The sequence below is a fragment of the Podarcis erhardii genome (assembly GCF_964252035.2).
Source record: "Podarcis erhardii genome assembly, chromosome: 8".
NCBI classification, from domain to species: domain Eukaryota; kingdom Metazoa; phylum Chordata; class Lepidosauria; order Squamata; family Lacertidae; genus Podarcis; species Podarcis erhardii.
In genome coordinates this window covers 61,564,930-61,581,979 of record NC_138499.1, presented here as the reverse complement: position 1 = coordinate 61,581,979, position 17,050 = coordinate 61,564,930, and the positions used below count along the sequence as shown (strand labels likewise).

The 17,050-nt window shown below is 38.9% G+C and overlaps 1 protein-coding gene across 4 annotated transcripts in view; it reads left to right on the top strand.

The window, feature by feature from the left end:
* Positions 1 to 17,050, top strand: part of RNF182 (ring finger protein 182) — an 18,791-nt gene extending 1,741 nt beyond the window's left edge. For 2 of the 4 annotated variants that reach the window (XM_081873475.1, XM_081873476.1), the window contains exons 2-3: positions 13,377 to 13,479; positions 14,640 to 17,050. In XM_081873475.1, the coding sequence (XP_081729601.1) occupies positions 14,872 to 15,609 (738 nt within the window). In that variant the 5' untranslated portion in view covers positions 13,377 to 13,479; positions 14,640 to 14,871 and the 3' untranslated portion in view covers positions 15,610 to 17,050. The remainder of the gene's footprint in view (positions 1 to 13,376; positions 13,480 to 14,639) is intronic. The other 2 variants (XM_081873477.1, XM_081873478.1) reach the window with 2 other exon arrangements.

Below are 17,050 nucleotides of genomic sequence, written 5' to 3'. Positions count from 1 at the left end.
GTGGTACTATGATTTAGGACAAGGGCAGCCATCTTTCTTCTCTCCAGGTATTGTTAGACTCCAAATCCCATCAGCCTCAGCCAGCATGATAAATGATCTTCACTGATGGGAAGTGTAGTGCAACAAATATCTGAACAGCACTTCGTTGACAACTCTTGATTTAGGGGAGTTTTATTGGACCAGAATAAAATTTTACCAATTACATACTTGAATATTTGGATGCATGTAGTAGATATAATATAGAAGAAGACAGCATGGGGCAAAAAGGATAGCTAATAGCAAATATCAACCCAAGAACCAGAATTCTGTGTACAGTAATTTTGTTCATATATATAATAATATATTAATATATATAATAATATATTTGTCAGAATTCCTTTATCTTTAAAGGCTGCATGACAACAAGCATCAGTTTAGCAACTGAAGCTTTTTCTAGCATGGAAATGTAGTAATGATGTAATATTTCACCTGCTGAATTTTGTTTGTCACTTGGGTATTAGAGGCTCTAATAGGGCTCTAATTTAGAACCTTATCCTCACTCCTAAAAGTTGGCAAATAATATTTCTTTAGCAGTTAGTAGGATGGGCATCAGCTAAGCAGTGGAGTCCTATATATGTACAGTGGTACCTCAGGTTACATACGTTTCAGGTTACATACGCGTCAGGTTACAGACTCCGCTAACCCAAAAATAGTACCTTGGGTTAAGAACTTTGCTTCAGGATGAGAACAGAAATCATGCTCCGGCGGCGCGGCGGAAGCAGGAGGCCCCATTAGCTAAAGTGGTGCTTCAGGTTAAGAACAGTTTCAGGTTAAGAACGGACCTCCAGAACGAATTAGGTACTTAACCCAAGGTACCACTGTACTTCAAAGTACTAATTAGAAGTAACCCCGCATTGTGTTCAGTTGGACTTTTTCCAGATAGATATTTATAGAATTGTGGCCTAAGAGTTTATCTGTTTCAATGAGATGCCAATCCTAAGTGAGTTTTCTTATGAAATAATAATTATTAGGGTTTATACATGAGTACACCCCAGTTTAAAGATGTCACATACTTCCTTTAAATACGTATGAAATTATGACTGCTGAAATACTGATCAGTGAGAGAACGAAATACACTTGGTAAGATTGGGTTTGTGTTGTAGCATGTTCTATGTCAATGATAATTTTCTTTAATTGTCCATCATAGTGCACTTGGCTTGTTGAGAAAGCTATTTCCTTTCCAGTGCCCTTTGTTCTTATGTAACATTGTGATACCTGTTGTGTTTGTAAAATTCATTGCAACAATGACCTGTGTTAGTATTGTAGCACAAAAGGCCATGATGTTGCTAGACCTTTTCCTAAAAGAGATATTAAACAGAATGTGCATATCTGGATGGTGAAAAAACAGCTTAGTGTATGTTTTTTCACTAAACCATGGCCCTCACCATCTGTATGACACAAATAAAGGAAAACATAGGGACCTAATAAAAATTCATATTTAAAAACACAAAAGAAAGTCACAGCCTCCCCTTTCATATCTCAGCAGCCCAGTTCTGTGCTTCTTCATCCAAATATAATTTTCATTGAGTTCAATGGGAGCTTACTCAAAAGTAAGTGTACACAGGATTGCAACTATTGTTACTATACTGTAACAACTATGTAGAGTAATAGCTCTGAAAACTCTGTTGGTCTTAAAAGCAAGCATGATGAAAACCCAGACAGAAAATGAAGGAAACCTTCAGTGATATCATTATAAGCTTATATGTTATTGTTTGCATGTGTATAATAATTCATGCTTATATGAATAAAAGCAGATATTACATATATGGTAAAATTGCTAGTTGATATCACGAGCCGTATACAGTATGTAGGATTGTCCAATACTTTTTCAAGCTATAAGAACAATATGGTGCTCAAAATGTACCTAATTTCTGTTTCACATTATTGTACACTACCTATATCTTTTAGGATACAAGCAAAATATCCATCTTATCCATGATCTTCTGAAATGTCTATTCTATACCCTCTTGACCCCATCCACCTGACAATCTGTTTGGGTGAAGAGAAGAAGCCATGGCTTTGAAATGTCAGTAAGAAAGATGTAAAGTAGCTGTTAGAAATACAGTATCCTCCTGAAGATTTGGGTACCTGCCAGAAGCAATTTCAGACACATATTCAGACACTTACCAGTGACCCCCTAGAGACTGTGATTTCATTGTTGCTATGGCACACTGATGGGACCTAGCAGTAGGTGTCTCAGGAAAATCTCCTGTGGCCATTATAGACATTCTGAAGAGTAGTTACTTCTACCTATTTATTTATTTATTAAGTCAACGATGCTGCAGCAACAAGCTATTGATATACCACTGCATCATAAGGTATTTTTCAAATAGGACACAGAATCAGCTTGTGTCCCTGTTTTAAAACACTGCTCTGTTCTGATTTCATGTCTGAAACCATTTGTTCCTTGCTGAACACCAGATGTGTCTTAAATTTAGTGGCATCTCATATTTTAAGGAAATGGCCCTTAATGAAAAACATCACTGTTCCAGAAGAGTTCCATATTTCAGAAAATTACATCTCTACAGAACATCAAGCTCACAGTGTCTCTCATTTTTGACATTTTGATCTGATAAACATAATGAAAAACAACAGAGTGCTTGACTAGTCTTGGGTATTTATGCTGCAATCCTAACTCCACTTACCTGGGAGTAAGCCTCATAGAATTCAGTAGGATTTACTTCTGAGTAGACATCGTTAGGCTGGTCTGTTAGCTCTGCTTTTTCTCAATACCGTAATTCCTGCCCAGAAACCACTGAGCTAGTTCATGCGCACAAATGAGAACATCCCACCTCTAGCCAAGATGATAAACTGACCTGATATTTTGCTTGATTGGTCTCACTGTTGGCCATTACCTAACAAAAAGGTGGGTTGCAACAGCAGCACTCCCACCATACACAGACATCTGTGTTTTTTTGTTTTTTTTACCATGTAAGACCCCAAGATGCATGTTCGGGCTAGAGATGGGTCTTGGGTCTGAAAAGACTGAAACTACTGAATGTGATAAGCCACTTTAAACAGCAGAGAAGTGGGATATATAAATACAGTAAATAAAATTAATATACAAATAGGGTAAAGAGTGGATAGAACTTATTCTGGCTGAGCATTTGCCTCCATCAAGCTCCCCTGCAATAGAGCTTATGTTTAGAAGAGATTGTTGAATATGTTATTCTGTCTTTAAGGTGTTTTAGCAGGACATGAGGTTATATGATACTAATATACTACATTCACAAGGGCAGGACAACCTAGTAAGTACCGGTAGTATAAGTGACTGGACAATTGGACTTCAAGAAGTTCCAGGATGCTCTGGAAAACCCGCAAGTGTGGAACACTAATGGCATTACCCTAGGATCTCAGAACAACAATCTGGTGCAGGTTTCACCCTGCAGTGTTCCCAGTTGCTGCTTATTCTGTTGGCTCCATTCACATACAGAGCAAGGAAAAGGAGCTGAAAAGGAAAACCCTTAAGGGGGAACACAGTCCTCCTTCATTAATAAAAAGCATGATATGGAGCATAGGCAGCAAAATTAATTTTGGCCTGGAATGAGTCAAAATTGAGATAACTCTGTATGTTAGTGATATAAACACCCCCTCCTTGAAAGATGCATCTAGTTTTGGTGAACATTTCTTTCAAGATTTATTTGATGCTTTTCCTGAGTTGGAAGCTCCAAATTTCTATCCAGTTTCACATTAAGTTAAATTTGGCAGCAGTGCTATGCACTAGAGCTGGCCATCCTTTGTGTTTTCAAAGTTCTCATATCAGTGCAATGCAGGGAAATTAATTCCTGTGAAAATGAGCAAGTATACATCCAGGGAAGAAAAGCAGTAGCCCATTATAACTCCCTGGGATCTCTTCAGAAGGAAATGCATGGGGCCACTGTGTGACAGGTAGTGAATGGAATTGGGGGCGATATCTGCAAAAGACAATACAATCCTATCCATACCAATTTAGAAGTATATCATTGAGCACAATAGTGCTTAATCCCAGGTAAATGACTATAGGATTGCCACCAGAGGCACAGTGGAAGAACTGATGTGCTGCATTACCTAACTGCTGGTTAAGAAAGGTGGTGTTTGCCACAAAACCACTTGGAAATCTAATCTTCCACACTATCAATTGTTTCAAAGTAGTAGGTGTGTGATTAATGAAGTGCAAGCAACACATAATACTTGGGGTGAGCAAAAAGCTCTGGGAGGCAGTGCTTTATGGCATCATAAACAATGTCCTCCCTTTGACCCTGGCTATTTGTGAACCATGGCTACATGTTTGCATGAGCCATCCTGTTGTATTGTTCTCTAGGTACCTCTTGTGGTGCACCTGCTTGTTACAGTGTCATTTGAATGTCATAGGATGATTAGATATGGCAACAGTCCTGCCTTTGAGCAGAGGTAGAGTTGCCAGCATTTTTCTGGCAGAACTGCTTTGCCTTTTCACAGTTGTGTAACCAGTAGAAATTTAACTGGCCAAGCTTTCCCCCTCACTGCATCTATGTGGTAGGAAAACCTTTTCCAGCGAAGTTAGTTTGTTACCCAACTGTTAATGGAATAGGAATGCCATTAAAAAGATTGTTAACCATAAGGAATTCCTTTAGACGATATTGTAGCTCCCTCCAATTCAGAAATGTAAATTCTTACATATTTATTAAATTTGTATATTATGTTTACAGAGATTATATTTGTCACTTCTGTTAGTGCATTCTAATATGATATTGTTCTTGACTATACATATATACTGTTCAGACTAAATTTAGCCATATATCCATTTTTTACTCTAAATTTAGTCTTGCATTGTGACACAGTCATGCACAGAAAGAGGCTACTGCTTCTCAGTGATTGTGAGTCACTGCAGTCTTGTTAGTAAAATGCCATTAGGAAGGGACTGCCAAGAAGGCTTTTTTCAAATCATTCACCTCATGTTATATGAATTATAAGTTATGCCTTCAGTACATTTTTAACAGAAGATAATATAAATTGTCTATTCTGGGGAAGAAGTGGACATCTACATACAAATCACTGGATTGTTCAGGAAGGAGGAATGGGGCAGGGTGAAGAAGTGCACAGCTTTTCACAAGTAGTTTTAATACAAAATAAATGTTTACTGGTAAGATCAGAGATGTAGCCTTGAGAGTGAAATTTGCACACGTATCTGCCAATATATCTCATGTCTTTCAACCCTTGTATGCCTATAATATTTCAAGGTTGACATGTAATTTCACACAATGTGATAGATATCACAGTATATTTAGATACCTGAGGCCAGAAGAAAATACACACCACTACACAACTATAAAATAGTAATCTACAACTGGGAAACTGTTTAACAATACTTTTCCACTGTCTTCCCTGCCTCCCTAAGATCTGAATCTCCTGCTTTTTCACATCCTTAATGCATTTATTTTGACTGAGTTCACTGGTTAAGAGTGTAAAAAAATGCTGATTCAGAAAGGCAGTTTCCCTGCCTTGAAAGTGTTATTTTATTTACACATGAGTAATATCAACTGAAGCAAAATTGAAGGAAATCCTATTCTAAGCCTGCAATCCTTTCAATTCAAAATAGTTCTGGGAGGATTGTGGTGAAATAAGTTTGATGATATTACAGGCTTTGGGAATGGGACATTAAAGAGAGAGAGTGAGAGAGCACATTCTGGTCATTCAAGTACTATATTCAAAAGCCATAAATTATCACTGTGCACATGGTTGAGTCAAAATATCCACTACCAGGGCAAGAAATGTAAAATATATAACATGTGGTTAATAAACTGTGCACAAGATGAATATTACGCAAACACTAACCTCAGTGTCCAAAAAAGTTTTGAAAATGCTTTGAAAGCTTTTTGAGTTTAGAATATAACAAAAGGTGCTTATCAACAAAGGTCCCCATGTGACCCCCCCCCCCAATGCCCACCAGTTTAATCAGGTGTTCCAACTTGAATAAAGTATTGTGGGGGCCCATGTAAGCCCCGCTTCACATAATCGATAACTTGATGCAGTGCACACACATCATATTCATGGGAATGCCCATCAATTTCGTGGGGGCCTGGCCTCCTCAAACATATTATTGTGGATGCCAAAAACCCCATGGCCCCCAGGAGTTAGCTCCTATGATTTGAATAATATTTTCTTTCTAAAATCAGTTTTTCTTTGGTCCTTTGGTCAGTATGTGCTCCATGTTTTCCACAGTTAAATGAATCCTGTCCATAAAAATAACAATATTTTTTAAAGTGTGAACAGGAGTGAAATGGATTAGACTAGAAGATGTTTGCAGAAATGTCTAATCGATTTCTCTATTTGTAAAGAATGGTTTGTGTGGAGCTACATGATGTGCTGTTATGGGGTCTTAAGAAAATGGTTTCACTCTTGTGGTGCAGGAAGTATTATCCAATAAAACACGGAGACGTAACTGAATCTCAAATATAAATCATGGGATATTCTCTCTCCTATACCCTTGCCCTATTACACTTGTACAGTTATACAAAAGAGGTTATGAGGCCAGTCACCACTAGGCCACTCAGGGTAAAGACCTCTACAGAAATTGGATGCTCTACAGAAATAATTGCCTCAGCAGATGCAATTCCTTGAAGAGAAAAGGTTTCCGTCCTTTATGATTGAGACTCAATTAGATTTCCCTGTTTTACCAGAGAATACTCTGTGTACCACATAACCCTGTAAGAGTGAAACTAGCTTCCTGAACAGGGTTTTCTTTATAACTTGCCTTTCTGTTCAGCCCAACACTCCTATGAAAATGAGCTGCTAGTTCCCTTTTTAAAAAGCTAATTGGAATTTGATCCAATGTGTTAAGAACAGCTGACAGTCTGGAGTTTTTCTAGTACAGCTGTTTTTAAATAACTTGCAGTATTCAGCCTTAAAAAATAGTGAACACTAAAGATTACAGCAATAACCTTTCTGCAGTTTGCCATCAGTTGGATGCCTTTCAGACCCCACATAGAAATGGAATCATTGTATATTTCACATAGTGAATTTATAGATGTGTTTGAGGGTGTAGAATAATGGCTTTTTCAGGCACAATACAATGTCAACACAGGAGTATTAAATGGTTCATTTAGATGATACTGAATTGCAGAGTCCTTCAGACTTGAAGCCTTGCCAAAAGAGCTGCCACAATTCAAGAATTCATAATGATTTCACCAATCTCTTGCCTGTCGTGTTGCTTCACTCCAAATTATGAAAGTGAGCACCATTTTCTATAGCACAACCAACTCTGCAGAACACTGATGGAATAAGCAGGATGTCCTTCCCGTTTCATACTGATATTGTTGCATACCATCCCAATCTCTTAGTGGTGGGATATTCCAGAGGTTCCAGGCACTTACACAGGGTTCAGTTTACTTGGTATGAGGGACAGCAGAGACTGTGGTGTCTTTATGGTATATGGCTTATTTACACATATATACAATCTCCCATAGCCACAACTGTAGATTCAAGCAGAAATCAAGTGTGGCTCTCATTCTCTGGCTTCTGTCTGTGTCTAGCCCAGCTTTCAGCTCTCACACACTACTCTGACTTTTATCTTTCTCACTACCAGCCAGATGAGGGAAGAGGCCCACCCATTTGCCCTCTGGCACAGAGCAATTTCCTTTGTCAGACTAACAATCATACTTAGGTGGTAACTATGACCCTTGCCTGGCTAATTCAGCAATGGAATCCTACATTAGATTTTAACACTTGCTGTATCCAGGACCTCAGGAATTAGAAGGGACTCAGGCATCATACAGTCTGACTCCCCAAACTCACACAACAATATTATGAAGCATGGAGTGACAGAGTGCAGACCAACATTTAACAGCATTTTAAATTGGAGTTTATGCTTTAATTTTTTTTTTTAGTTTAAAGCCATCTAATCTAGCGGCCATCATCCATATATTGCAGAAGGGAATTACATTGTTTAACTTCTTTCTTCTTTGTTGCTCACTCATAGCCAAGTAAGATTGTCTTCCATGAATATGGTCTTAAGTGACTGTGTCTGTAAGTGACTGTGGAGGCCTATTCTGGATCCACACATCCTTCCACAGTGGGGACATAGGTTTCCGGGTGGGAGTTGATCATGGTGAGGATTTGTCAAGCGCGCCTTCCTCTTAGCACATTTCTCCCTTTCATCCTGAGTTTGTACTTCTTCAACGTCCATGAGGCCTTTGGTAGAGGCTATTGTCCAGTTGCAGCCCTAGCAAGCCAGTGTTTCCCAATTACCTGTGCTTATACTGCATTTTTTAAGATTTGCCTTGAGAGCGTCTTTAAACCTCCTTTGTTGTCCACTGGTATTTTGCTTCCCATTCTTAAATTGAGAATAGAGTAGTTGCTTTGGAAGATGATAATCAGGCATCTGAACAACATGGCCAGTCCAACAAAGTTGATGTTGAAGAATCATTGCTTTGACACTGGTGATCTTTGCTTCTACCAGTACACTGACATTAGTTTGCCTGTCTTCCCAAGGGATATGTAAAATTATTTGGAGACACCATTGATGGAATCTTCCGAGGAGCTGGAGATGGCGTTTATAAATGGTCCATGTTTCACAAGTGTACAGTAAATTTGGTGGTACAATAGTTTTGTAAATGAGCATTTTGGTTTCCCTGCAAATGTCTCAGTCCTCAAACACTGTGTGCTTCAATCGGGAGAAAACTGCACTCACAGAGCTCAGGCAACTATGTTTAACTATGAGCTGAGTGAAGAAATACTTCCTTTTGTCTGTTCTGAATTTTCATTCTGACTCATGAGAAAGAGCAAAAAAACTTATCCATCCATTCACACACCCCTTTCCTGACTCTTTTGTTTTCCCTTTATCCTAAACCTTAAAAGCACCAGATCCAGCCCCTTGGTCATTGTGGTTGCCCCTTTCTCAGAGATGGCATGTCCCGTTCTACACTTGAGGTGAAACTGAAGCTCCTGCCACCACCTACCTGCTCCTGCCACCACCTGCTCTGCTGCCCCCTGCTACATGCTGCTATCATTGGCACCGATTGATGTGATCTTGCCCAAAACTAGTAACTATGTCAGCAGCAGCAGGGCAGGTGTTTGGGGGGGGGGGTTCTACCTACTGATGCAGTGGTGGTCTCACCAAATGGCTAGGCCGGCTCTGCCTTTTCTACAGTGTATTATATCTGCAATAGATGCTTAAGTGAGGTGCTTATGTTGGTGCTGGTTCATCTACCCCTATTTGGGGGAATTCAGACAATCACATTCTAGTCAAAGATACTTTTTGGCTTGGCTAGTGGAATCACCGGGTTCCTTGGCACTATATATAAAAATTAATCCTGTGAGGAACCTGGCCTTCAGTTGAACTAAGGAGTCCATTGTCTAATATCAAAGCATGTTTGCTAGAGTCAAAAGAACAGTCTGAGTTTACAATTGCAGTCAGTGTTCCTTCCCTACTGAACAAGACCATCACAGTGTGGTGTAGTGGTTAAGAGCGGTAGTCTTGTAATCTGGGGAACCGGGTTCGTGTCTCCGCTCCTCCACATGCAGCTGCTGGGTGACCTTAGGCTAGTCACACTTCTTTGAAGTCTCTCAGCCCCACTCACCTCACAGAGTGTTTGTTGTGGGGGAGGAAGGGAAAGGAGAATGTTAGCCGCTTTGAGACTCCTTCAAGGGAGTGAAAGGCGGGATATCAAATCCAAACTCTTCTTCTTCTTCTCCTACTGCAGAATATGTTCAGTCTAAGCAATGCAGTTTAAATTCTCCTGAAGCCTGAAAAATCCCACCACAGCATTAATTTGAGCACGGCAACACTCCAGCAATCCTAGGACTAGTGATGCAGCACTTTATTTTACCATCTTAGCTTTATCAGCTAATAATTTGTGATGAATTTTAATTGTTCTCAGAAAGTACTTGCATCTGATCCCAATTTTAAGAAAGTATTCATTTACTAGGTAGGCCCTATTTGATATAAATGTCTTTTGCCAGAGGCTACACTGCACATTTGTGGTAATGGTAGATTATGACTGCACAAGCAAATAAAACATTTTTCTAATTAGTTTTCCTCATGCAAACCAGTTACTGCTTTATCTTATTTCCGCACACGATTGTAGGCCACAGTTTGTGTACTAAAGCTTTGTCAGCATTCAGTATTCAAGTCTAGTTGTAAACCATATATTCATAAACTGTATCTGAATTAGCATGAAAATAAAATCAATGGGAGCTTTGCCATTGGCTTCAGTAGAGTGCAGACTACACCCTATGTCTGTTATAAACCTGGAATTATACACATTCATTTAAACAAATGTCATTCCTGAACTGGTATGCTGGTATAGCCACGGGGGGGGGGGGGATTTAGAAATGGTTGAAGTAAACTAAATTGAATTAATAGTTCAAACCTTCATGCAACATATCTCCTTCAAACCTTGAAAATCATTATATAGTATAAATTGGATTCCTATTTGAAACATGACACGTTTTTAATCTTGCCAATGAATTTTATTGGCTGAGAACTGCAGACCCTCCAAGTGTCCCTATTTTCCAGGCTCAGTACTGGATTTACAGAAGCCACCCTGCTTTTCCTTAAAGGTAAAGGTACCCCTGCCTGTACGGGTCAGTCATGACTGACTGTAGCGTTGCGCGCTCATCTCGCTCAAGAGGCTGGGAGCCGGCGCTGTCCGAAGACACTTCCAGGTCACGTGGCCAGCGTGACGAAGCTGCAGCTGGCGAGCCTGCACCAGCGCCGCACATGGAAACGCCGTTTACCTTCCCAATATAAAGCGGTACCTATTTATCTACTTGCACTTAGGGGTGCTTTCGAACTGCTAGGTGGGCAGGAGCTGGGACCGAACGACGGGAGCTCACCCCGCCGCGGGGATTCGAACCACCAACCTTATGATCAGCAAGTCCTAGGCACTGAGGTTTTACCCACAGCGCCACCCGTGTCCCTTGCTTTTCCTTAGGATATCCCTATTTTTATCACATAAATGTTGGAGTGTATGGTAGGACCTTCGTATTTTCATTGAAGAAAAGTTGGATGTAATTGAGTTATGTGACCCCTGAGTCAAGGAGATAAGTAACTATAGAACCTTTAGAAGATATCTGAAGGCAGCCCTGGGCAGGGTATAATTAATAAAATTATCATTATCATTATGGAATAGGACGTTCCTATTTTCATCAGAGAAAGGTGGAGGGTATGGAACTGAATGCTTGCAAAGGTACAGTGATACTAATATGCCTATTTCTTTTCGTGTTGGGATAATGTGGGACCCAAACACACACCTCAATGAGGGACTAGTGACAAAGTTGTAAGAAGATGCTTTCTTGAACTCAGAAGTGCTAATTATATCTGAGAACCTGGAAGCTGAAGAGGACTTCCTTTGACTGAGGAGGGGGTTTCCTTACTCTGTTTTTTATATAATTTTTATATGGCTCTTCCTTCATCTTGAGTATTTTTATGTTACTGTATAAAATAATATTTCAGGTTCCCAAATTTGATGAAAAAGGCAATATCAATGATGTATAAGGTGTAGCTTTTGTTTAGTGAACTGCAGATTAATTTTACCCTTATGAGAAACTGCCCGTTTCTGACAAGACCATCAGAAAGTCATTTTTATTAACCAAAATATCTTTATGTACCATGAAATGTCAGTTTCAATGCACTTAGCATTACCCAAAGTGGTGTTAATAGCAAAAGTTTGATCCATCGGGTAAGGGAAAGCAAAGGCATTGCTGACCATATCACCAAACTTGTTATCCATGCACCACAGACCATAGAAAATGGTGTGTTCTGCCAGTTCAGGCCCCATCAGATTTGTTTTAATATTTCAGTAACCTAGCAATATTAAGTATTTTTGACACAGTAATAAAATGTAACACTTCTGCTGCACACACTGCTGGTGTTGCATTCTTCCATGTGCATTATATTTTGGGTGCTCTTTTGAAGGCATTAAAAAAAAACCTTTACGGTTTTCTGCCAGTAAGAATCTGTTTATCATGCGAAGAATGTATAAGGCCATTTTCCTTCTGACTATGAACCAAAAGCAGATCAATATGCCATGTCCTGTAACTTTAGTGCAATGTGACACATTGATTAAAACTGACAGGGAAATGCCTATTGTTGAAAGCTGACTAAAGCTAGCAGAAAATGTGGCATGAAACAGGTTGAGCAAGCACTTGCTGCTAGGAATGTGTATATACAAGCATCAGGTTGAATAAAGCAACTTTAAAAGTTAGCAACACAGTGGGGTTTTTTCTTCTGAATCAGATAAGACTTTTGAACATGAATGCAGCAATCTCCATGTGCCCCAAACCTATCAGACTTTGCTTTTTATAGGCTTGGACTAAGGAGGTGTGTATCATCTAAAAACAGAGGGTTCCCCCCTTTTTTATTTAGAACCATTGGTTAATTTGTACAAATTTAGTCAATTAATCAGACATTTGAAACCATCAACTAAGATTTCTTTAATTGGGTGATAGTCCTAACTTAAATGTAGTCCCATGACTGTTTCAATTGTAAATGGTGCTTCTGATTACAGAGTTGAAGATGTAGGTGAACATCAAGATAATTGTATCCAGAGATTATTACTGACACAATAGTTGTTGCACGATTTCTCTCTGAAAAGGGGCTTTTTTCAATCATGGCACCAAAAAAACACACATTTTGGAGTGCCATGCAAGATTGCAGCCCCCCCCCCCGTGCTTTTTTGGGGGGGGGATCATAGTGCAAAACTGAGCAAGATGGCCACCATTCTCTTGCAAGAAAAATTTGGTTGTCCCATTTTTTCTGGGACATTTGCAAGGTATGGCTTAGCAGCATGGCACATATGTATGGGATATATGTATGTGTGTTTATTTAAAGTACTTATACTCTGCATTTCAGGATAGGCCTCTCCAGGCAGCCTACAAAAAATTATCCAAAATTTCCATCTTACTATTTAAATCCAGCTCTTAAATGCACTTCATTCTCAGCAAACTCATGGGAAAGAAGGGGTTACTGGTTATGAGGTGATTCTGTGCTGGAAGAATATACTTTTTGGCACTTAGTGAAAATGACTGGTTCTGCTATCTTAAACAACAGGGTTTTCTGCCAGGCGTAAGAGAAACAGCCATGGAAGTTGGGGAATGACTCCTGTCCTGCACTTACTGTACCTTGGGGAGCTTCCAGATTTATGAATTTGTTTATTGCAATTTATATAGTCAGACTGCCTGAATCCATGTCACATCAAGAGAGTGGAAAATGTAATGGGTCAGAAAGGGGAGGGGAGCATGTAGTCCAGGGTGCCTATTATGGTTGTCAATTCCACAGCTCCAATTGACCCATGTGCTGGTCTGCCACAGACACACATAGTACAAGACGCAGCTCTAGATGAAAGAACCTATTGTAAATGAATTGTTTTGTTTTGCAGATAGCAATGAGACTGGGATATCATCTAAAGAAGTGGCTGCCCACATGAGGAATCTTCTAAAGTTGTTCTTTAGTCCCTGCCCCATATCCATTCAGGGTCTGTGGTAAGACTTAGATTGCAAAATACAGTACTGATGGCATTAGGCACTTACTCTTTTTTATTTTTTAAAAGTTGTAATCTTCAGCAGGATACATGTTGGAGATTTCTAAACAGATATGATGCACATATTTTAGAATGGTGCACAAGTAAAGCCCTTCTGGAGATCTTAGATATAATAAATGATATAATTGGGAGGAATAAAGCATTAAATCCAAAGCAAATGTTACTTGGTTGTTCACAAGGAACTGTTAATGATGTAGACCTAGAACTCATACAACATTATTAATAGCAATGAAACTAGTAATATTCGGTAATTGAAAATCTAATAGACCATGTATAATGTAGTGGTATATGAAAATCTGGAATATAGTTATTTTCAGTAAGTTAACATATTATAAAAGGTGTAAGAAATGATGTGCTAAGAAATTTATCAAAGTAAGTAATTTGTTTATAAATTACTAGAACTTGAAATTTCAAGATAATTGTCAATCATATGTTTGGGTTAACTTAATTTAAACTGATTTAGATTCTTTCCTTTCCTTTTTCACAATTGATTGAGCTGCTGATCATTGATATTCTCTTAGTTATTTACTTATCACCTAGAATTATAAGCATCAGCTTATGTAAATATTATATATAAATAGAATGTGATTCTATATGAAACTATTAAATGAATATTTTAAACTCATATACCATAGGGTTTTTTTAAAAAAAATATCTCCGGAGCACAATTTCTGTTCTCATCCTGAAGCAAAGTTCTTAACCCAAGGTAATATTTCTGGGTTAGCAGAGTCTGTAACCTGAAACATATGTAACCTGAAGCGTATGTAACCCGAGGTACCACTGTATAAGTTTGCTGGATACAACCCTATGTTTGCTTGCTTTCATTTACCCACCTCAGCTCCATTACCTTTTCCTAAGCAGTCTTTAAATAGAAATCAAATAATAACAACAACAACAACTAGGGAGACATGGGTAGAAATACCTACTCAGCCTTGGGACAGCTAACTGGTTACCTTGATCTAGTCACCTCTTCTCAGCCTAACCTTACTCTGAAAGTTGTTATGAGACTGAAAGAGCAAAACCTTGAAAAATAAGTAGCTAAAATATAAAATGGAACATCTTTAACTGAATTCATGTATTTATTTTTCTTCCCCTTTACAGAAACTACATATTATATGAAAGCTATGTATATGAAAGACACTGAAGAAAAAAGCAGATAGTCCTAGTAAGAGGTTAAAAATTATGACTGTTGGTACTCCTCCCATCCCTGATTGATTTGAGTACTGTGGTAATCTGAAAGGAACTCTAAACATCTTTCTTTTCACAAAGAAAGAAAGACAAAGCAACAGCCTTTGTCTGACATCACCGAAAGTCTAAAGCACATTGAAAAGAAATGACCAGCCTACTTCCAGAAGATACTGTGGAGTCCCAGGGCTCAGATGAGCTTGAATGCAAAATCTGTTACAACCGCTATAACTTGAGACAGAGAAAACCTAAAGTACTGGAGTGTTGCCACAGAGTATGTGCCAAATGTCTTTGCAAGATCATAGATTTTGGGGATTCTCCTCAGGGAGTCATTGTTTGCCCATTCTGTAGGTTTGAAACATGCCTGCCCGATGATGAGGTCAGTAGTCTTCCTGATGACAACAATATCCTTGTAAATTTGGCTTATGGAGGCAAGGTGAAGAAGTGCCTACCAGACAATCCCACAGAACTCCTGCTGACTCCCAAAAGGCTGGCCTCTCTCGTTAGCCCCTCTCACACTTCCTCCAACTGTCTGGTTATAACTATCATGGAGGTTCAGAGAGAGAGCCCTCCGACCCTGAACTCAACCCCTGTTGTGGAATTCTACAGGCCCACAAGCTTTGACTCGGTTGCATCTGTGCCTCATCACTGGACGGTGTGGAACTGTACATCCTTGCTCTTCCAGACTTCAATTCGAGTCCTAGTTTGGTTGCTAGGCTTGCTATATTTTAGTTCCTTGCCTTTAGGGATCTACTTACTGGTATCAAAGAAAGTCACCCTTGGGGTAGTCTTTGTCAGTCTTGTTCCCTCGAGTCTTGTTATTCTCATGGTTTATGGCTTTTGCCAGTGTATATGTCATGAGTTTCTGGACTGTATGTCTTCTTAATAGCAATTGCAACAAAACATGTGAAATTGCCATAGATGTAGCACTGTTAACTTAAATTTCTTGTTTGTATATTTTATTTTTATCCTTCAAGGAAAATAGGAGTGCTGACAAGTTTTGTGGTCCTTTTATTATTTTAAAGGGTAATTGAATGGTTGGTTTCTTCTGCTCTAGCCTGTTTTACCAATGAATAAACAAATATCATTTTTTTAAAGTCTAAGCAATAGAAAGAGGGTGAGGCAAGTACAACCACCTAACTGGGTGCCTGATCCTATGCTGCAGTAATATTTTTATTTTCAATAGATTATTCATATAAGAGAACAGTTAAGATTACTGGAGTCATTTCAGAAGAAATGCCTGTTAATATTCTAAACTGTCTCTTATTTACGTTGGTGAGTAACGTTGCTCTGGGATTTAATCAGCTGTGACCCTCTACTGATTAAGTCCCACTGAAACGGGGCAAGAACAGAGATCTAACAAGGTAATTGGACATTTCATCGGTGCCTCTGATCTTTAACATGCACAAAGAAAATAGGTGCTACCATCACATCAGAACTTTTTGCCAGGCTTCCAGACAGTGAAAGAGACTGAGGAATGGATGGTTGCTTTTAACTAACCGAATAGGTAGAAAATTGTAAAGGAGACATATGCGCCACAACAATACATGGATGTATCTTTGTTCACTGTTAACATTTCTTCTCAAATATGTTTTTGATTAAAAGCGTTACAAAGCCTTACCTGTGACTATCTTCTGCATGCAGAAATATGAAGAACTGCTATTTTCCTTGTGCAAGAAAAATCCAGCTGCATCCTGAAGAGTCTGTTCCTTGTGTGGTGACCTGTTTAGTATGCCCATAGCTTGTGCACACACTTACACAACCATGCACATTTCTTATTCTGCCACTTGCGGACCCCTGGATTGCAGTTGTGGTGTTGTAATATGCATAAGGTAAAATAATAATAATAATAAACAGATAGAGGGTTGTTATAAAGTGCTTAGGTTAGTTTAAACTAAGCTTTCCCTAGAAAACAGGTTGGAAGAGGATCACAGCCTTGCCTACTTAACCTAATAATTTTGAACTTCTTTTTATGAGGCCATACAAACCTCATGGTTTATACAATCGAAACCAAATCTCATTATAGCAATTAAAACTGTGGTTTCAGTTTTGCAACATAGACTCACTTTTGTTTACATCCAAGATGAATGACGTATTGAAGTGTGAAAATGCATTAAGCTGTATAATTGTTTGCCCTATTTTTTATTTTAAGTAAGCCAAATGATATTAACATTTAGAAATCTTTAAGGACTTCATAAGAGGTATATAATTTTGGGGATGACATGCAGCATGTCATGGAAGGAGAAAAGGCAAGTAGTGCATAATAGCTGATGCAGGAAATAACTAGTGGGATTCAATTAACAAGTCCCATTAGGACTCTCTCCCCC